The sequence below is a fragment of the Diorhabda sublineata genome, chromosome 5 (assembly GCF_026230105.1).
Source record: "Diorhabda sublineata isolate icDioSubl1.1 chromosome 5, icDioSubl1.1, whole genome shotgun sequence".
In the NCBI taxonomy this organism is placed as follows: domain Eukaryota; kingdom Metazoa; phylum Arthropoda; class Insecta; order Coleoptera; family Chrysomelidae; genus Diorhabda; species Diorhabda sublineata.
In genome coordinates this window covers 7,478,377-7,502,229 of record NC_079478.1, presented here as the reverse complement: position 1 = coordinate 7,502,229, position 23,853 = coordinate 7,478,377, and the positions used below count along the sequence as shown (strand labels likewise).

Genomic DNA, 23,853 nt, shown 5'->3' with positions numbered 1-23,853 from the left:
TCTTACTTGGGTCGGTAGTGATTGGTGACCTGACCATCTTTGACTGAAGGATACTATGGGAGCGCCGTATGGTAAAGAAGGTACTTCGCTAGAAAAAACTACTCTATCACAGTTAACTTCAATTGAGGGGTTACCACCTAAAGCTTGCTCTATGGGTCCTAACGTACATCTACATGGGAATCGCAATTCTCTGGAAATTTCTATACATGGCCTGGAATCTTCCGAAGTAGATTTTGTAACAAGGAGCAGGAAGAGAAGGAAATCCTTCCAGTGATCCATCTGTAACACAATATTATACATCTTATATCAGGTTTTCTTTATTTTAAAGTGAATGTTTCGAATTATTTATTATCGTGTAGGCAACTATATTATATCGTAGAATAAACATGATCTAATAGATGCGATAGTACCAAAATTTGAGTAGGAGACGTTAAATATTCATAATTCTAAAATTAGTCATAATATGCTGGTTTCATCGGTTAAATTTTAACGGTAGTGTAGTCTACTTAAATTTTTTTATGCTGACAACCTCTGTTATGCAGAAAAGCCAGAAGTTCAATTCTGGTTAATCAATATTGTTTTTTATGAAACTCAGAATTATAATTCTGTAATTTGATAATTAACGTGTACTGTAGATGGTGTTATTTATGTAAAGAAGTTAAATAGATTATCCATTATTTAGGTTAACTTGTCCTTTGTCGGTATAATAACGCACTTACCGAAGACATTAATTCAAATGAATAATTTTCGTTTTATCTTCGTAACTTGTTTGCAGATTTCACATTCGCATATGTACTCCTAAGCCGTGACTATACGAAAATTTTGGTTTTTAAGCCAAATCTGTTCTAAATAGCCACAAAAACGCTGCTAACGTCATTTTTTTGCTCGTATCTTTTTGGCAACACTATTTTTGACAGATCACGCGTGAATTGTGTCTTGTGTCATTGTCAAACCTGTTCAGTTTTGTCTAAAAGTTAATCATGAGTCGACTTATGAACGAACAACACTAGCAAATTATTGAATTTTACTATTAAAATTCAAGCTCGCTTAAGAGAATGCATCGCTCAGATCTTCCAATTTATGGGCTGATTGGTCGGCCTACTGAGGGAACTATTCGACTTGTGACCAAATTTCGAACCCAGTTTACACTATTGGACATTAATCCACTAACATGCAAAATGTGTAGTGACGATCGAAGAAAATATTGCGGATGTATCCGACAGAGTTATTGATGACCGTGGAATGTCGATTCGCCGCCGCACGCAGCAATTGGGCCTGTATTACTCCACCACGTGGAGGTGGAAAATTTTGTGAAAGGATTTGGGTGTAAAACCTTATAAGACACAGCTGGTGCAAGAATTGAAACCACATGATCTCTCATAACGTCTAACATTTGGTGAATGGGCGCTGGCAAAGTTGGAGGGAGATCCACTTTTTGTGTTCAGCGACGAAGCTCATTTCTGGTTGAATCAATACGTCAACAAGCAAAATTTTCGCATCTGGAGAAAAGACCAGCCGGAAGCATTGCAAGAGCTACCAATGCATCCCGAAAAAGTCACTTTTTGGTTGGATTATGGGCTGGTGGCATCATTGGGACGTACTTCTTCAAAATCGACGATGGCCGGAACGTTTCTGTGAATAGCGAGCGCTACCGTGTGATGAATGACGATTTTTTTGCCCAAATTGGAAGAATTAGACATGCCTGACATGTGGTTTCAACAATACTGTGCCACATGCTACACGGCACGCGAAACAATGGTCAAATTGAGAGCCAATATTACCAATATTGAAGCATTTATTCGTGAAATACCGACCGATATGTTGGAGAGAGTGTGCCAAAACTGGACCTTGTGCATGGGCTATCCAAAGCGGAGCCGCGGCCAACATTTGCATGAAATCATCTGCAAACATTGAATTATAAAAAAGCTTACGGCTAGATTGCGTAAGTGCCACTTCACACATTTCAAAAAATACCTTAGAAGACAACGAAGAAGCAGCTAAGTTCCATAGCTACCGAAAATTATAATATTAGTTTTTTTGTATATATGAAGGAAAAATATTACACGCATCTATCAGAAAAGCATATGGTAAGAAATTAAAAAGAGAAATACAATTAAAAGATTGCAGATAATTTCATCGTATCATGCTATGATCTTCAAGCAGTCCTTCCATTTCCTAAAGGAGAAGTTTCTAGTTTCTACTATAAATCAACCTACCACTTTACTATAAATGAGTTTACTAGAGACATCTCTGAATGGAATGAAGTTGAAGGGCTGTGGACAACAGAAAAAAAAGAAGTTTATGATTTCCATGTATATGTATGACCTGACGAATATCAAAATAAAAACCATTTTGCACAAATTTTTGGCTACAGGAGATACGTTCATTCTGAAATATCAAAGCAATACATAGGATATATTAAAACAGCTTGAAAAAAGACAACCCCTACAATATCAACGAACTATCCTATAGCGACTTTTAAGATCAGAAAAAATTATCAGCTGAATCTGAAAATCGATTTTTAAAAAACACTGAAGGAGAAGCAGTTAAGTTAACTGAAATAATTCATTTTGAAAAATCTGGAAATAGGACAATTAATATGTATTACAAAACATTTTTTTTGAAATTGGTTCTATAGGAGTTTCTGATTTTCCATTATTGAATATATCGGTCCGTCTAGTGAATTTTTTTATTTATATTTTTGGATTACAAGTGCGATATCTCGAATATTCTCATGTATTAAGCTGGTATTACACGATGCGTCTAACGTTTGCACCAATATTCGTATTCCAGCGTACGGCTGAACATTGGACGAATGCTGAAACCTTTCCTAAATCTACCGTCTACCCTCTTAGAAATGAAGCCGTGGATAAAAAATAATCAACAGCATACAACAGATATAATTTCTTTTGAAATAAACTGGATGATAGTGGCAACTTAGGTTTTCCATACAAAACACGTAGTATTCACGCGCAAGAGGACAAGAAGTGTGTAGTTGTACAATAAGTTCCAATGCGGGTACTCCTTAGATGCGATTCCATGGCAAACGTTCCAATGCTAACGCTAAACATTCATCAAATGACGTGTGCATTACGATCACACGATGCGTCCAATCATACCAGCGTCCAACGTTGGAAGCATTGGACGCTTCGTGTGGTACCGGCTTTATATTATTACGAACAAGTTCGCAAAATTATTTCGAAGTGCTAGAATTCCAGAGCATTACATTTGGAGATGCATGAAATAGAAAATGAAAATCTATGTCAGCTAGAGTCATCTCATATTCTCAAATATCCGAAAGGAGTATGATAAATATATTTTCAACCAAATTTAGCTTAATTTTAGGAACAATTGTTTTTTGTTCAAGAATTGGAAGAAATGATTTGGCAACAAAATGGAGAGTTAGCTTCCAAACATAAACACTGCGACCCAAAGGATCTTCTGTGTCCCCCTTTCTTGCTGCGATACTGGAGAACCCAGTGTTTACAGCTGATAATCCCACTTTTCTTAAAAAGTCTGTAGCTGCCAGAGTTATTCGTCTTCTATTTTCTACGCTTCGAGAGAATGTGGATAGAGGTTTCGCCCTCTGTGCTTCAAAATCTGCACGGCGCATTTTATTTTGTTCTAGAACTTAAACAGATCGTCCTAATGATAAAAACTAATAAGTGAAAGGAATCACAAAAATTATTTAAGTGATATTTATAAGTAAATTATTATAAGTTAAGTGTATTGAATAATGTGTAAATAAATTAGAAAGCTAAGACGCAGTGTTTATTAATTCACCCCACGAATAAAAAGAGAGTAAATAAATATGAATTTTTTTGGGTAATAAACGAAAATTTGAATCGGTTTTGCCGTAGTGTAGTAAAAAATTACTATCTACTTTCCATAATACGGAATTTTTTTCTGCACTACTGGTTAACATAGTTTTCACTAATAAAAAATCGTTCAATGATCAGAGGCGGTGGTCTGTAATATTGTTTAATTAAAATGAAAGTTGTTTGTTAGATTTTAATTATCACTACATTGTTTGTTGATTGATCATATCTTTTAAACAGTTCTCAATCGAACTTTTCCTCAATTTGACTATATGACGGGAAGTAGAGTATAATTTTTTCACTTGAAAATTAATTTGCATATAATAGAAAAGTAATTAAAAATCGGATGAAAGTTTTTGATAAAATGTTTGAATATGGAATTTGATAGGATTTATTTATTGGTTTCTTTTATTAAGTTATCTACTTGTTGTTTCGCATTCGAAAGTGTTATAATTACGTGATAAAACCACGATGAATGAATTTTTGTAGCGGCAACTACTTATGATACATCTAATGTAGTTACTTTTGTTCAATCACAAAACCATCGGCGTTTTGCATGAAATTTTGAAACAGGCGCAAGCCTTTCACTTCTTAAATAATGTAAAAAATAATCTTGACAATACTTTTCCTAATGGGTGGTAGTATAAATAATTACAATTTATGATAATTTTCTTCAGAATGTCTCTTTATGGCGAACGGTTTCCTTGACATATACAACGATCTAAAAATGTACATTTAGAAAATATATTTAAATATAAGTTAAACATTCCGCCGTATGAGAAAATTTGTTTCATGTCACAGTATTATTTTAACGTCATCTACTCACTCCCGAACACTCTGTATAGTAATGGAAAATAATGGAAATATGGGAATTGTATTGTGATCAAAGTGTATCGTTAATAAATCAATTAATTTAGAAGCTGTAGACTGTAAACCAAGGGTGTCAAACTCAATTTTGCGGAGGGCCGTATATTAAATTTTATTAAATATTGGAGTTTACTCCTTAAGAATCGATTTGCATATATAAGGGGCCCGGTATGAGAAAAATGTGAGGAGTAAAATCTATCGATGAATGACCTCGTTACGTTTTTGGTGCGCACCCTATGATGCGCAACTTTCTAACTTGTCAGTGTCAACATACTTATATTGCTGTCATTGTGAAGTTTTATTATCATTGTGTTCCGCTAAAGTGAACTGAAAGTATTTTCAAATAACTATGGCAGAAAGAGGTGTAGATGATATTGCCGGAACATCTAACAAACACGTGGTTGCAAGTTACGTTATAATTCATGTATTATATGTATGAGCATGTGCAATGTGTATTTATTAAATATTTTAATAATTATCGATGTAGTTCATATAAATATATATTTGAAAACAACACATAAAATTAGATAATCAACCCAATATGAATTATCGAGCGCATTCACATAAAATAGAAAATTTCTAACCTAACCAAAAATTAATTTTTTTGTCGATGTCTATAAATTCTTTCACGTTATTATGATTTATTTTACAAATAATTTTTAAATATTAACAACTGTAGTCAATAATTCGATAATATTATCAGAAAAATCGACAATATTTTTTCATTATAATAATGTTTTTATATAATTTTCTTTCGAAAAGTTATTTTTTAGCTTATTTAAATAATTTTCATGTACTATTTAATATTGTATGTAAAAGATTTAGTGACATAATTATCTTTTTATAACTATTTTTGTTAATTATTAAGATAATATTATATTTTAAATGAAAAATTAATTATAATAATTTAAAAAAAATGTTTATAAAAACCTTTTTTTATCAATTTTCTGAAAGTCGGTTAAAATTTTTATAATTATGCATTTATAAATTTTCTAATTTTTGTTTTATATTTTTTGACTAGGAAAAAATCTAAGCCTCCAAAAACTCCAGCCGAGAGACAGCGAGCTTACAGATTAAAAAAAAATTAATGAAGGAAGCCCAAAATATTCTGGCAATCAACCAATCTTTTTTAAGTTAAATAAACTCTTTTTGCGTCTGGTTAGACTATCGAACTTAAGGAGTAAACCCAGTCGCGCGTCGGAGCTGACACACACAATTTTTTTTTTTTATTTATTAAATTATATTAGTATATAATATACGGTTGTTAAAAATCATATCAAAGTTATAAAAGATGGTAGGTGATTATGTTGAGCTGGAGGATCCAGATACCTGACTTGTCAGTTATCATATTCGTTGTAGTTATTCTAAGAATTGATTGGAGATGTTTATTCATAAGTCTTGTGCGATGTTTGTTTTTATTTATTTTCATGACGGAAAGCATCTGCTCACTTAAATAGGTGCTACCAAACATGCAGGGAATGCGAGCTGCATGCTTTTTTAATTCCGGGTAATTATCCAAACTCTTGAAAGATTGTGTATAAAATGCTAGAGCGTTAATCTCATTAATTTTTTCTTTCAAAATACTGTCCGATTGAAGAATTCCATTTGCAAATGAACTGAAGGATGTTTCATTTTTAATGGTAAAAAATAAAATATAAAATTTTTGCTGACTTTGCTTTTGCCCTGAGTCTAGGTGATGTATAAGTTATCTGTGTGAAATTTGGAGATGATTGGATAATATTTGGAGGTTGCACATTTTGAACATTTTTGGGTAATTATTTACAAAATACAAATTTTCAACTTAAATTGATTTTATTGCTGAAATTATAAATCACAAGCTTAAGATAATGATTGATATAAACAATAAGATAGTCCTTTAGTAAAAAAATCACATATTGTATCAATTATTCAACTATGTACGATGCAATAGCCTTTTTAGTTCGTTTAGTGACGGCTTTTCTGTGATGTTCGACGATCCTCAATAAGAAGTTTTTGTTGTTCGTCTCTTGCTGATTCATTGAACTGTTTTATTAATGCAATACCTCTCTCTGCAGTATCATTAACAACCTTAAGGGCATCAACATGACTTCGTAGAGATTCCATACAGGATTCTGTGATATCGGTAATTCCAAACATTTCAAAGAAAAGTGTTGTTTTTTTAGTAACAAAGTCACTGATGTCCTTCCCATCAAAATCAAAAGTTTTGCTTTCTAATCTTTTTGTTTCTTTTTTCTTTGTAGGTTTTTGGTCTAAATTCAAGAACATTTTTTCCTTTACAGTCTTTAATTTAGGAATCGCTCGTTGTTTTTTGTTACTGGAGCCAAAAACTCACGGTCCTTTTTCATCTTCGGATGATGACGCAGATGAGAATTCAACTGCTACTGTCTTATTAATCTCAGCTATAGATTGGAAGTGTTTGCTTTTGTATAACTCTTGTTTTTCTTTTTTTAAAGTTTTCGTTTTAGCTTTAGCGGCAAAAACCTTATCAACACCACTCATTGATGAACTCATGCGATCTTCTCTTTGAGACATGAGAAAGTTTTTATCTTCTTGTGATACTTCACTCATATCCATTACATTTTGGCGGGAAATGTCAAATAATTCGACCAGATCACCTTTCCACATATCGCGTTTTAACTTAGCCTTATCCGTGTTTCTTGATTTTTCTTTGCCGATATTTTGATATTCTTTGTACAGTTTCTGTATTCTAGTACGAATGTTTTCTTTAGTTTTAACAGGTATATTTACTTTCTTCCAAACTACTTGAAGTTTAGACATGGTGGATTTAGCTGCTTCAGAAAGTGTTTCGTTCAGTTCCTTGTGATGGTGAATGAATACTAAGAGTACTTGTTCCTTTGAAGGAAGCCGAGCTCCTAAAAACTCACCACTAGGCACTTTTTCTAACAGCCAAATTCCTCTTTTAGTTGCCATTTTATATATTAATTACCTGATATACAAGAAAAGAAAGTCCATTAGAACTTAGTGTTTCCGATATAACTCAAAATTAGAAATACACAAACCAGGTTAAAAACTGTTCATGTTCAAAGTATGCAACCTCTAAATCTTGTCCGATCGTCCTGAAACTCGAGACAGTTAACGTTTGCATCACTTGGACGCAGGGCAAGAGCAAAGTCATTTGAAATTCAAACTTTTGGAAATTTGAAACACCCTAATGAACTGGTGCCTGTGAAGCTTCAAAATTGAATGAATTAGTAGAAAATTGGGAATTCGGTATTATTCATTTTGTGAAAGTGTAGAAGAATCGAATTAAATCTAAAAGCTTCAAAAAACCTGATTCTTTTTTCTGTGACACAATGCGATCGCGGGCCTCATTGATACGGCCCAGGGGCCGGAAGCGGTCCGCGGGCCGTATCTTTGAAATGACTGCTGTAAACAAAACATTTCCCATTATTTAATAAATTTCCATGTACGGCTCAACAGTTAACAGAAACGATTAATATTTATTAATTCTAGGTTATACTGTGATAAAAACATTCTCTTAGTAAATATAATTTATCAGTTGATGGCTTCACACTACTGAATTTAAATACAATCTGTAAGCCATGGTATACTTTTTGTATTATTTGTTACGCTACGGTATGACCTGGATATAATGTATTAATTTGTTGTTATTACATTCTCAACTCTTTTTATTTTTCTTTAGTAGGTATAATAAGCAGCATATACTTTTAATTATTATTTTACCCACTTTTAACAAAAGTAGTCAAATATTGCTTGAACTACTTGCTTGCTTGCTTGCACAATTACACTGTCTGACGTACGTTTCGATAACTAAGTTATCGACTTCAGAGACTGAAGGTAAATTAAAATCTAATAATTTTACTTACTTGTTTTATACTAAATTTTCCTATCAATAAACCTTCTCCCGCAAAAGTTAATTCCAGCGGGAAAAAACTCCATTCTTTGACTACTAAACTATAGAGTGGACTGTAAGGAATTGGCCCTTTGTCCCTATTTAGGGTACACTTACATCTAGCAATTTCAATGCTCTCAAATGCATCCAGCAATTTATTTTTGGATAAATTTTTAACAATTTTACATTATTAATATTTATGTCATGATTGTGACTGGCAACGTGACATTTCATATGAGCTATGTGCTATTTAAACCGAACAACAACAGATCTCTTAGTCTGCCCAATATACTTTCCGTCCCACCACACAACAGCTTATTTCATATATACTCTTTTCCAAATTTGTTATTTTATCTTTAGGATTGCTCAACAATTGTTCTAATGTATTAATGGATTTATAAACCAATTTGAAACCTACTCTGTCAAATATTACTTCCAACCCTTCCGTATAAAGAGGTTTGAAAGGTATCAAGCAGATTTTTCTTGTTTTCCACTTTTCGGTTTGGAAAAAAGTGGTTTTACAGATGTTTCACAGTGTATTCAGTATGCTTGTACAAGGATTTATTTCCAAAACCAACAATCATCAATAAAGTAATAAATATAATAATAAATCGTCTTTATTGGTCTGATATGTGTACACAATACAATTTGCGAAGTATACAATATACAGACATCATGCAACAGGATTGGCGAAATTTAACAATTTTACTAATAAATGGAAAACCAACATTGGAATTGAGGGTTTCAATAACGAAAACCAGAGTTAGTCCAAGCGCTGTAGCCAAAATTTTACTAAGACATAACATTAACAATAGTAATAATTTGAGGCATAAAATTAGTTTTTGAAAAATACTTTGAGAAAAAAATTGTTCTGCGCGTGATCGGCCATGAAAAATGGGAAAAACTCTAAAAATAGGTCAATTTCGTCAATAACGTTGAAGGGATTAAAAGTTTTGATACAATGTCTACAAACAAGTCTTTAGAGTTCATTTTGGAGATTAGCGACCATGGAGTGTTGTTTTTCAGAAACGGAATCATGGTGCGAGAGTTGCTCAAGTTAAATGGTCTGTAACTGTGTGGCTTCGTGATTTGAGTATTCTCATAATACGAGGATGTATTGATATCTAGTTAGCCTAGACCAGTTCCATGCGTAAACAAAATATTGCGTTACCATAGCCCATAGAACTCGAAAAGTGAATGAGATAACTCACTTTAAATTTTTTTGTTAATTAATATTTTTTTATGTAAACTAATATTTAAGGCTATGTTTTTGTATAAGCACTTTCGGTTTAGTTACAAAAGTAGTTAGAAAACGGTCTCGAGTTGTGACAGTATTGTCGAAAAATGAATAAGTATCTTCGGACTTAAGAAAGTGACTATAACAGGAAAAAAGAATTTTAGACATTCAAACAAATCTATATTAGGGCAAAACCTTGAAAAATTTTAAATCAAAATACTTGTTATATGGAAAACGAACAACTTAAAAATAAATTCAAACTATTTGGATGGTATCTATCGAAACTAATTGTGCCTCTGTTGCACAGAGTTCTGGAACTTAACGAAATATAACAGTTTTGAGCAAATAAGCCGTAAGTTCACTTCCCTGTCTGGCAAATAACTAAAAATGTGACTATATTGACAAGAACTAACAAGCAACTGTTAATTTTTCAGTAACTACATAACTGCCATCTGGTACCGAGTAGAGTAAGGTGCATTTAAGACACTTTTCCAGATAAAAATTCGAAAATATCGATTTTCCTGATAAAACAATTATTGAAAAATTTGGACTTAAAACGCTTTTCTTCCAAGGTAGCGATATATGTTATTTTTCCACCTAATCACTTCCAGCCGCTTATCTATGCAAAAGAACTTTATACAGTCTGGACTAAAAACTCATTAAATAATTACAACAACCCAAAAAAGGTAAAGTTAGTTACATATTTGTTTATTAAACAAACTTGCTCTGTACTTACATTTAAAAGAATTTATACCACACAATTTAAAGTCCTCGTGGAGAGCGTTATAACCTTTGACAGATAAATACGTTAAATTTCTTTGAAAAATGGCATATTTATTTAACAGATTTTTTTGTCAAATAAACATGTGTCGAATGTTTTAACAGTTTCTTAAAAAAACACATAAAATGAAGGTTCACAACATTCGACATTATTAACCAATTTAATTCATTAATTTTGGCAGAAATATGTTCATACTTTCATTCGCAGCACGCGTTTTGTACATATTGCACACGATTTTCGACAAGGAAAATAATCAACATTACTGTAGGTAGAAATAGACAATACTAAAGATTCACAAAGCTTTTTCCTCATGTTAACATTGAGAACAGACCTGTTCATTTACAAGAGTTTCATCTTAGCATAGCTCTTCTGCAAAAGTTCCTAGCAAATGATTTGATTACCAATGTCTCACTGCCCAACTCCAATTTTAAATTTTCTCTACGTCACTGAGAACAAAACAGGAAAACTTCAGTCTTATTTGCATTCAGCTTTAGATCATGTTCAGTGGAATCTCCAACAATACTTGACAGATCTCTGCTGGATCAAAGTAGTGTCATATACGAGGAACAACAGTGGGCCAATTATTGAACCTTGCGGTATTCTTTCATTTTACTTTTTGTGACATGATAAATATTTATTTCATATACAACAAACTGGAATTTCTAACTTTTATTGTGTTTTTACAATAACAAAGAGAGAAAATCTGAAGAAAGTCTTCTATGTAAAAGACGGAGAATTTCTGAAGTCTTTAATTCAAACATCAGTGTTAGTGGAGCTATAATAAAGGAAAAAGAGTTTGCAAAGTCACTGCAAATCCTTAAGTTTAAAGCTAGCAATGGATGGTTGAAACATTTCAACAAACGACATGATCTGACCTTCAAAAAAGTTTACGGTGAAAGTGCAAGCGTAAGCAAAGAAGTTTGCAAAGAACGGAAAAGCCAATTATAAAAAAAATTACACGGAGGAAAACTCAGCAAGGAACGACTAACGATTCTGCTTTGCCAATAAAAAGGCATGGTTGACTGGAGCACTTTTTAAAAAAAGGCGTAGATCAATCACTGTGTATATCACTTTGTCTAATTCAGCTGACAATTTTTCAATACGTGAAAACTTTCCGTTCATATTTATTAAGATATTAAAAGGCGTGTAGTTTCAGAATTTAAAAGATTATATATTTACAGAAAATAGTTTATTCGCGATTGTGATAGACCACACCTTCGATAATGAAGACGAGATTCCTTTAAAGAAGAATCTCGCCTTCTGCAAACTGAAAGCAATGGCGTACAATTTTTCTGTATATACTAATTCACCAGTATGCAGTATGCTTTCGACGATAAAAGTATACCTGCATTATGAAACAAGAATAATATGGTTGTAGATTATTGATTTACCAAATTGATTGAAAAAAATCCAAGATTATTAATTGGAACACCAAGAGATATGTCACAATAATAGTTACAATTGAAAAGAGGTATGTTATAATATGCAATTAAAAAACTCAATACTTTGTTGACTTCGTCGAAAGAAGGAAAAACTAGTCTCTACCTTCTTTGTGGGAGAAAATTGATAAACCTCTACTGTCTAGCTTTCTGTTGACTAACTCAAACGCTTTTCATTGAAAGACTTACTTGAGATGAAGGTCCTTTTTGTTTCTAATAATGTATTTTGATTTTAAGTGCTTACTTTAGCCACAATAATTATTCTGCGAATTATTCCGCTTCGTTGAGTGGTTGTATTTCCTGCGTAGCCACCATCAGTCGAATGGTTGAAGGTAACTAGCTGATCAAGATAATCTCCTTCACAACAAGAAAAGAGCCTCAAATTGCCGAGACAAAACCACGTTACTCGCACCCAAAAACCGGCGCGGAACTTACACTTCTCTGTAACGGCAAGGAAACGTTCGAAGGATGAAAAATGTCGTGAATTTGTATTATGTATTTTCAAATATGAGGGCACATGGCATTGTCGCCATAAACACACTCCATATCGGTTTTTTCTTTTCTGAAGTCAACGGGTATCAGAAGCGGCTTAAAATCCGGAACAGCAAGCTTTCGATAATCAATCACAGCCGATGGGTTTCCCTGCAGAGGACGACGTACAACCGAAAACCGACACGAAGCTTGCTCGTCTTCGACGGCTCGGACTTTTTGGTAAGTGCAACTTTACAACAAGGAAACGGATGAAGGATGAAAAATGTCGTGAATGAATGTGTATTATGTATTTTTAAATGCGAGGGCACATTGCGTTGTGGCCACAAATAAGGAGTTATCCAATGAGGACTTGACAACTTTTTTTAATAATAAAATGAAAACTATTTGAGATATTTCAAAAACTTTATTATCGGGTTGGAGTACATTCAAAACATTTATGAATTGAGCTAGACTCGCTCATATGGCTACCACGGGCACGTTTGCACCGGTTGATTCGTTGAACTCAATTTTCCATGACTCGGCCATACATTTCGGCCGAAACGGCTGCTATTTCGCGTTCAATGTTGGCTTTAAGCTCTTCCAACGTCGTCGGCTTATTAGCATAGACCAATGACTTGACGTATCCCCAAAGAAAAAAATCTAGAGGCGTTAAATCGCACGAATGATTCGGCCAATCAACTGGTCCATTTCTTGAGATAACATGTTCATCAAACTTGTTCTTCAAAAAATCAATTGTAACGTGTGCTGTGTGGCTTGTGGTGCCATCCTGTTGAAACCACATGCTGTCCAAGTCCATATATTCCAATTCGGACCAAAACTAATCGATAATCATGGCGCGATAACGATCACCATTCACAGTAACGTGGCGACCACTATCTTCGACGAAAAATTATGACGCTGCCGACAAGCAAACCGCACCAAACAGTTATCTTTTGTGGGTGAAGTGTGGTTTTTCTTTAAGCACATGTGGATTTTCACCCGCCCAATTCCGCATATTTTGTTTATTGACAAACCCATTGAGCCAGAAATGAGCTTCGTCAATGAAGATGATTCTGCAATGAAATTGATCATCTTGGCGTATCTTTTTCAGAGCTCAATCGGAGAACGTGAGCCTGATCTTGTATGTGTATAAAGTAAGATCCTTACGCAAAATTCGCCTTAAAGTGGTCTTGGCAATGCCCAACTCTTGAGAACGCCGTGGAATTGACTAATTTGGATCATTTGTTACGGACACACAACGAATATGTAGACTCAAACTTTTTCACTAAACTTGTTACTGCCTGTCTACTAGGTCGAGAATTACGACCGAAAATCGGAGTTAACGCGGCCACCGACTCCGAATTTCTGTAGAAAATTTTTAATATTTGCAGACGTTGTTCGTTTGTGTACTTTACCATGATGAAAAGGTTATGAATATTGAATAAACTGACGGTAACAGTTCGATGTTAAGTGAAAAGGTGCATTCACAAACTAATTTCAAAATTGTCAAGTCCCTATTGGAAAACCCTTTACTTATTTAGTCTACATTTAACAATTAACTAAATTTAATCAATTTTCTTTTGACTAAATAAAACAAAGCAGACTAATAATTTTTATATAGAATACGCAATTGAGTTGTTTATGATTGCATACTTATCACCTGGAAATAAATATTACAGAATCGTCATTAGATGAATAGGAATAACAAGAAGAAATTTAGGTAGTGAAAAGAAAGAATCGTTAAAAATTTATTTTTCAAATGGTGTAATCATTTATTTTATTTAGTGTAATTCACATATTTTGGCAAGGAATACAAAATTTTGCGCGACTTACAGAGATGTCGGTTAGAGTCTTCTACCTCAAGGTTTTCTTTTCATTGAAACGTATAAGATTTATTACTCATGGTAAATTATTAATTTCGTGTGTTTATTATTAAATATATAACTGTTTAACAATATGAAATCGGTCAAATATTTTTTTTTACTTTTGTATTTCGAAGAAATGTATGTCTGTCACTGGAAGCGATATTGTTTGTTGCTGAAGGCAGTTTAAACGTTCTTTTAATAGTAGACTACTTGACGAGTTAACGTATGAAGCCTTGAGGCTTTACATTACCGCTATAATTGACTTTGCCCACCTCGACAAATATCTGAATCAATAAAATAGGTCTCTTATTTTAACTGGCATACAAAAAAATTGTATTTAAATCTTTAAAATAGAGTGTCAGGAAAAAAGGAAAAGATAGAAAGCTAATCTTGCGTAAAAAATGGGTCATTTAATGAAAACAAAAACATAATATGAGAATAGATCTTTCAAGAAACAATTTCATTACGTCATTGTAAAATATCAAGGTGACATTCTTGAATGCTGTCGTATGCGTAATAATAAGTTTTTATCATGAATTTCGAAACACCCTTTATAATAAATTACATTCAAGAATAATTGAAAAAGCATTTTCAAAAATAAACGACGTAGGTATATTATCAAATAAAATAATAATTTTATTATTAACATTATTGTGACTATTATAACAAAGGTCGAGTTTCGATCAACTTTCGTTAGAAAACCACCAATTTCTAACTAGTTCTTTCTCTGACCATCCAAAGTGATTATTATATAATCTAGGTTAGAATTTATTAGTGGCACTCATTATGATCTATAAATAAGAGGATTTTGAATCTGAGTTCGAAATAACTGTAAACATTCTACATCTACATATTGATCTTAATTTCGAATAATTATTATAACTGTATAAACTAGATCTAATATATTATCAATAACTTATCTTTTAACGGACATGTTGATTAGTTGATTGACAATATCAATTTTCATCATTAGTTAACATATATTCGCTTTTTGGTTTATATTTAATTATATAAAACAAAAGGATTGGGGTTCGAATATGGAAATGATTATTTAATTAAATAACTCAGTTCACCAATTTGCTTTTTAAAAACAATTTATTTAGCAAACTGACTATTTAATATATCAAATTGAATGAAAGAAGTATTAGTTTTACAGACTTCTTTATATATTAGTTCTTATTTTATTCATTAATAATTATAAAATTAGATAAATATATTTATGGTTCATTAATAATAATTAACTGAAGATGATACTTCAATGAGATTGAAGTGGAATCTATAAAACCGACAGACAGACTAAACATAGACAAATTTATAGCAACGATAACTTAACGAGGTGAGAGTTCATAATAATAAATAAGTAATTGATGATGATGTGCCGCTGTGAAGAGGGTTGTTTTGGATTACTTAACTATATTATGAGACACAATCTCAAAGAGACGTAGTTTAACATTGCATATTCAATGATTTAGAAACCCATTCACTAAGCAAATACGTTTCAAAATATCTCATAATATAAGTGTGTATCATACATACAAATTTTTTTAAATTTTAAATAAATATTCTTACCATTTCGATATAAGAATACAAAAATTCCATGTGAATATGAGAATGGTTGAATTGTTTTTCTTCAGGAATCTGCGAAAATAGAATCAACAGGAACGTGGCTACTATCATCAGATATTATCAGATATGGTACCAATAAGGTAATAAGGCCAAATATAATGAGCAAAAGGTGTCCAATTCCACCTAGAGCAGTTTTTACAAGATTTATTCGACAGGCACCGAGTTCTCCTGCAGACGCCCAGAACTTCAATTTATCGGGGCTTATTTCTTTGGAGAAGTGCAAGCCCATTTAATCAGTTACCAAGGACACGTCTTTGTCGAGTAGTACCATCTATAGAAGTTCAAGATCAATATCCACAGGCATCTCCACACATTAGTCAGCAGTCGGTGTGTTTGCTTTTTAGACAAAAAGATAAAAGGATAAAAAGGACAAGATCGTCGCCTAAGCCTACTCTACTAAATCATTTCTCATAGACAAGGAAAGTAGCTCAGTGATTTGTAGGATATGGAAGGATCCTGCGACGTGTTTATAGACAGGTACGAATGTTTGGACTTTCTTTCACCTCCGGCTCGTATTGGAATTTCATCGTCGTCGGTAATACCCACCTATTATGAAACCTTGAAACTATGAATTGTAGGTAGTTTGAAACAATCTAAGACTAAAACTAGTCATCCAGAGATATGGGGTTAGCATAGGAGAAGACTTCTATTCTAAAGCATTGTTAAATATTCTCCAAATATGATAATGGTTTTCAATAAGTTCTTGTATGTACAAATGCGAAAGCAGTAAATGTCTCAGAATCTTTGAAACTATGAATTAAAAACCAATACACAAGCATCAAATACTCTCATTGAAAGCAGTGTCAAAAAACATTAAGTGCAGTAGTGAGTATAATGAAAATTTTATTTTATCGGTCTTCCACGTGTCCCGCCAATTGGCCGAGGAAGCATTGCGAATTTAAGACTGACGAACCAACTGAAGCAACGGACTAAATCAAAGTAATGATTTTAAAATGTGTCATTCTACTTTTTAGTTATAATGAATGGGTTGAGATTAGTATTTCATGCTTGAAATGAACATATTATTAAACTATTTTTTTTATATTTTAGATTGTTACTTGATAAATTATTGCTTTACTTTAGAACGGTAAAACTTGATAAAAAAACTCACGTCGCATTTGTTCTTACGATGAAATTAAATTTTATAAGGCAGAAAAATGTAGAACCATTTAGAATTTCCTTTAGAAAGCAGTGGATATTTCACGCTTTTGCTGTAACACTATAACGGTAATAAAGTACTCAGAAGAGTATTTGTTTAAATGTTTAAAATCGCCTATAAACAATCATTAAAAATAGAAATTGATTTTCACGAGTATATTTTCTGCATTAATGAATTAGATAAATTAGTTTCTCGTTGAATATATTTATTTTGCATCGTAATCTCTTTTTAGCTCTATACACTTTCCCAGCGATGTTCAATAAGTTCTATACCTTTTTTACGATAATCACCTCTTCAATATTGGAAAATATTTGTCCACCGTCCTATTTTTTAAAGTCTGGGAGCAGAAAATAATCCGAGGTCATAAATCTGGCGAATAGGGTGCATGAGGTATCAATTCAAACTTTAATTTATTATATGTGAGCTAGTGTATTGTCTTGATAAAACAAAACTTTTTTCTTAGCCAAATAAAACCGTTTTTGCTCGATTTCTTCGTTCAAACGTTGCAATAAGTTCGCATAATACTCCCCTTTGATAATTTTTTCTTTTTTAAGATCTGAAACATCTTCACGACGCTGATTTGGTTCCATTGTGATCGAAGATAGCACCCATCTTGCGCACAGCTTTCTCATGTCCAAATTTTTTGTTAATATGCGATGTACCGCGCTTTTGAAATGCTTACTATGTCTGCTAGCTCTCGCCCTTTCAGTCGAAGATTATCCAGTACCGCTTTGTGGATTTTCCTCAACATTTCTGTAGTCATTACCTCATTTGGTCGACCACTGCGATGCTGGTCTTCTGTTACTTCTGTTATTTTACTGTTGATAACGAAGAAGCAGTCTTACCCAGAGCAGAATCTAGTTCAGCTTTTATATTGGTTGGACTAATGCCTTTCAAATTGTATCTTCTACTTTCTAATACAGTGGTATGTTTCAAATAACTACCGCCTTCTTTATGTCAGGCCAGGTACTTCTGGGATCATCCTCGTAGTAGGGAAATCAGAAATAAAATGGAACATTTTTCGATCCGAAAGGCCCATTAGAAAAGATCTGAAAAATATTATAGGACATTGGAAAAATACCAAAATTTTGGGATCGAGTGGAAGAGGAGTAGAACTAATTCAGAAGAATTCTAGCAAATCGGTACAGAATCAACGCTTCAAATCGTTATAATATGACAACTAACTTACAAATATTAGTGTTGCCCACGATATTTTCGTTTTCTTGACTCGAAACGGAGAGAACAGTTATACAATATGTCTTATATTTTAAGCTCATCTATCGTATCATCTCGTATTACCAAATTTCTGTCTTAATTTAATGTGACTGCGAGGAATCATAAATCTACCTATTTAACTTTTACTTACAATTGTATTCGTTAAGATTTATTGTAAACTGAAAGTCCTCAACGTCTTACTTAAGCGGTTCCATATGTCCCTTAGACACAATAATATACAATAGGATTAGTATTTAAGAGTGCATAAACATACATAGTGTGTTCTAAATAGTCTTGACATACAAACATTAATAGTAGTCAGATTATTGAAACCACTTTATTTATTCATATTTTTTGCTTAATTTTACAAAGTCGTGAATTGAGTTATTTAACTCTTGTTTAATAACTAACTATACATTTTTTGTATGTATGTATTTCCTTTTACAACTGCGTGTAGTATTTACATATAACATAACTAATCATAAAACTAAGTCATACTGAAAGCGATCGGCCTTTGAGATGTTGAACCGAATTCATCATCCCGGTATGATGTTTTTTCTTTGTCAAACGGTACTGAATTCTTCAACTAGCCAATAAAGTTTCGAAAACAAACAAGGCTCTGTATCTTATGCAAACAAAATAACATTACTTTGAGATAAACAGTTTCAAAAGTGTCCAGTCAATTTAAATGAACCGAGAAAGCCAAATTTTGAATATTACGTAGGAGAGGGAGCTAGAAAAGCTCAAGTTCAAATTGTCGACCAAAATAACCTGGCGGATTTTCCGCCATCTTGAAAAAAGGGTTAAATTCAGTTTTTTCGAGATAGAGATAAAATAAACATAAATTAGGGGAAAAAATTTATTTATCGCTATTTCCTTTTTTCTCGTGAGAGATATCGAAAAATTTCCAGTATGAAACTTGTAGAGAGTGTTCAGACCTACAAATTCGTTTTTATATTTTTTATTTTCGAAAAAAATTACAACCTCTATGGTGCCACATGAGTCAGGTATAAAAGACCATTTTCTCGTATTAGTGCCGGAACATTTGCTCCTTTTCGTAGCATTTCGTAGCATTCGTGAGCGTACATGTTTAAAAATTTGTGTGAAAATGGGTGATTGTTTCATTTGCAAAAAACCTCCGATTGACGATGTTTATGTGGCTATAATATTGGGAAGTAGAAATTCATCAGCACCCTCGAGAAGAACCCGAACCTCCGGTCATCGGTAGAGCTATTTAAGCAAGATGCTAGCTTGCGCGGGAAAGCTATTCCTTATCGCTCTGTATGGTGGTCGTAAAGAGGACACAACGATGGATATTTTGCGATTCCACTGCTTTGCAAAATCAATGACGACAAATAAGATGAATAATCTTTCACTACTCCCCGCAACGGAAAGCGCCGTCCGCCAACATGTTTTCCGGACATATCTACAAATACAAACGTGGCTCGGAATTCTCAAAGATCCTCAGGAATGGGGTTGGCGATAGACTAATTTAAACGGGCTTGAACCTATTTGCACCACAGCCGCACCCGCTCTACCTGAACTTAGTGGGTGCAGGAAAGCAGGAATTAGTTGTTCCGTTATTTGCCTGCACTGTAGTGGACAGTCATGCAACAGTGTCGCCAGAGTCGAGATTTTATTCAACGACGATCACGATGATGATGATTATTTTGATTTTTCGACCGTCACAAGGACACGTAGGACACGTAGGACCATCAAAACAACGAAAAACATGTAAAAAAAATGAGCACCTGTAATTATTATTTTTTGCTGCATAAAAATTATTTGATCAATAAATTTCATGTGTTTGATTCATAATTTGGCTGGTTCATTAATTTATTTTGTATTGCAATAATTCTCTGAACAACCATTCATTCATTTTGACGGGTGGATACAACCGTGCGAGCGGCTAAATAAAAACTGGGTTACACTCTTACTGACTGCGGCGCGCTAGAGTTCGTAATTTTTCGCGAAAATAAAAAATATAAAAACGAATTTGTAGGTCTGAACACTCTCTACAAGTTTCATACTGGACATTTTTCAATATCTCTCACGAGAAATAAGGAAATAGCGAAAAATAATTTTTTCTCCCCAAATTTATAGTTTTTTTGATCGATATCTCGATAACGATGATCGATACGTGAAAAATGTATAGGACCTTAATTGCAGATCGTATAAAGGGCAACAAAAAAGTATTGCACAAAAATTTTCGTTTTTCAACGGGGAACTGAGTTATGATGAAAAAACGGAATTTAACCCTTTTTTCAAGATGGCGAAAAATCCACAAGGTTATTTTGGTCGACAATTTGAACTTAAGCTTTTCTAGACCCCCCCTCCCTCACGTAATATCCAAAATTTGGTTTTCTCGGTTCATTTGCATTTCCAATTGTATATAATGTATGGGTTTATAGGAAGATAGTTACTTTACTATTTAAATGCATCCTTTCATTTCAGAGGAAGTAAAACGTCAAATAAAGAAGTAAATAAAATGTTAATCAGTATTATTACATCATGAATCATGACGCGAGTTACATATGAAGTAACAGCTGACAGCATATAAGAAATGTGATGACTTCGCTGAAACGCAGAAGATAAAAGCTGTATTTCTTTAAATAATTCATTCTTTGTTCTAACGTTGCTTAATAAACATATATTGTAATTGTAATTTTTGTTTTTAAAAACCCAAACGCGAAGTTTTAATATATAATTGGCGCAGTCAGTAGGATACGCACGGGTTTCGGAAGTGAACAGTTTCGCATTGTGCTGGAAGTGAAATTCGGGACCTTGGAGTTTCTACACCTTAAGTGCGTATTACGAACTTATAAACTTTCGAAGTTGTGGCAACAGGAGCAGGGAATCAAGAAAAAGGAGCAGGAAAGCAGAGCGCTCGAATCGTTTTAATATATAATTCGCGCAGAACCGAAAATTCAACTTTCGTCCCCTGTAGTGTATACGATTTTTCTTCATACCCCGGTCGAAGGTATGTACTTTTTTGCAGGGACGAAAATTAAAAATTTACTTTCGCTTGGCCGAAAATTCAGCATTTGGCTCGTGTAGTGTAATCCGCGCGTCTACTTCTTATAGGGAATAAATGTTAAATTTTAGTCCCCGCGACTAAGAATTCATTTACTTTGTATTGAGAGAAACAACTATATTACTCGTACATTGTGTATTGATGACCATCTTGAACATTTGAACAATTCAATTTACTACATACATAAACTTCACTTCTTGGAAATCAAGATTTGGTGAAGACATCTAAATTGATAACTATGTCAAATCATCTTTCAATCAACTTTTATCGTTTTAGATCTTCGCGGCATTAATAGATATGTCGAAGTCATTGACTAGTTTATGGTACAAATAACTACCGACTCTAAATGGTACAGCTTGTACTTAAATAAACAAAACGTGGTTCAACGTTAACGTATAATATATTCGGCGTGAGATAACTCACATACTTTTTCTACCTATTTGCAAGGAACAGTTATATGCATAAAGAAAATAATATATTCAATGATAAAATACAGTTCCCATAATATTTCTTTAGAAAACTTATTATGTATAATAAAGTTAAACAAAGGTATAATTTTTCATTGAATAATTATGGTTATTTACGCTATAATATCTTGTGTGTACTGAAATTTAATTCGCAATATATGTTTTTATATATTCCTACTATATATGACTTTTATTTATCTAATTTTTTACTAACCTACAGGGCCGGATTAAGATTTATAAGGCCCGGGGCTAAAATAATGACGGGGCCCCCTTAAGGAATTTAAAAACCCGGAAAAAATACCGAATGATTTCCAAATGATGGGGCTTTCTTGGACCTAGGGCCCGGTGCTATAGCCCCCCAAAGCCCCTAGCTTAATCCGGCCCTGCTAACCTAGTTTATTATTATATCTTGGTATTGGTTAAATTGCATTATAATGATTTTATTTATTCAATTTATATTTAATTGTTTTATTTACAGTGCTTATAAACCGAATATATTATTACCTCTTCTTCTTAATGGAGACGTAACCTCAGAAAAACCACACAAAGATGGGGCAATTTGCTCCGAAAACCTACAGTGGCTTGATAAAAACAGTGTGGCCATTTTTTGATTGTTGCACTTTACGCGCGCCATGTTTGTCCCCCTTGTAGTTTGTTTACAATGATTGTTCGGATATTTTTTTGCGTTTATAGGAAGTTGTTTTGAAGTTTAATTAAATCAGTGCAATAAAATCAATTTGGAGATTATCCTTTCAGCGATCGCTCCGGGGTACTAAGTTCATCGTTTTCCACTTTTTAAATGGTTAGCTCTTAAATGTTCTAGGTGTGTTCTATTTTCAGCTATAACCTTTCTAAATCAAGTATAATTTCCGTTCGATTTTGTTTTTTTCGTTTCAATTTCAATAAGATTTTTGAATGATCAATTTGAGAACATTGTGTATTTGCCATGTTTCTCGTGATACATCCTCAAAATGGAAGAAATGTCAAAACAACAACGGGTACTTTATGAGTACGGTAAAGAAGGATTGTTTACCACCAATGTCGTTCCTTGAGACATTGTTTCCGTTAAGAGATTTTTTTTATTATTTTTCATTTTAATTTCATTAATTTTTTATTCAATCGTCGCTAATAAAATTTCTGAGAATATGTAGTGAAATCGGTGAGTTTTAATACTATAATGTGGTAATTCTTCAAAATTTACATTTTAGATGCCTAGTTGTTGTGCATTTGAATATTCCAACAGGTATTCAAAGGAATTCCTCATGCAGGGTATATTGTAAGAAAATTACCGATTTTTTCTTACCCGAAAATTAGAAAAAAAAAGGAAATTTTTCCCCGAAATAGTCCGAAAATCAAAGTAAATTAAATATAAGTAATTATGATTAAATAATTAATATTCGTACCAGTTTCTCTATGCCTATACTATGCAAATATTAAAGCAGATTACATCGTTTGATCCATCTTTGGTTATTAAAAACTTGCATAAAGTGATTGCTAAAGTTCTAAATTTGTCAAACTTATCTATGGAGTACAATGAAATAATTGATATGGAATTACACACATACTTGATCGATTTGCCTCTAAAAGATGTAATAAAAAAATTAATCAAACTAGATAATTATCCAAATATTACTAAAGTGTTTGCACGGATTGCAGCTGCTAAGCCTCACAGTACTAATGTTGAGCGACTGATAATATTTTGAAATCTAGCGGTCGATCGAAAATATTGCTTGAAACTGAAAATTTATACCTATATATTTATTTTAATATACCTGCTCTGTGTTCTATACCAGCAATCGTGGAATGGATGAATAAGAAAGAAAGGCGCATTAAAAATTGTTCTAAGGCCAAGGATCAGAATTAGAATCATGGGATCTTTGATGCTTCTACGGAGTCATCAGAACACAAGAATGTAAAAGAACCAGCGTTGAAGATTCCTCGTTTCTATTTTTTTATTATTGTGTTGATTTCGTGCCTGTTCATTACTAAGTAACTAAGTC

The 23,853-nt window shown here is 33.0% G+C and overlaps 1 protein-coding gene across 3 annotated transcripts in view; it reads right to left on the bottom strand.

Moving 5' to 3' along the window:
- LOC130444469 (protein artichoke) overlaps positions 1-23,853 on the bottom strand; it is a 54,015-nt gene that overhangs the window by 16,510 nt on the left and 13,652 nt on the right. For 2 of the 3 annotated variants that reach the window (XR_008909957.1, XM_056779593.1), the window contains exon 1: positions 7-421. Coding sequence is in view for 2 of the 3 variants with exons in the window: in XM_056779593.1 (XP_056635571.1) it covers positions 7-300 (294 nt within the window). In the remaining variant the exon portion in view is untranslated. Of the gene's footprint in view, positions 1-6; positions 422-23,853 lie in introns of those variants that run through there. The other variant, XM_056779594.1, reaches the window with a different exon arrangement.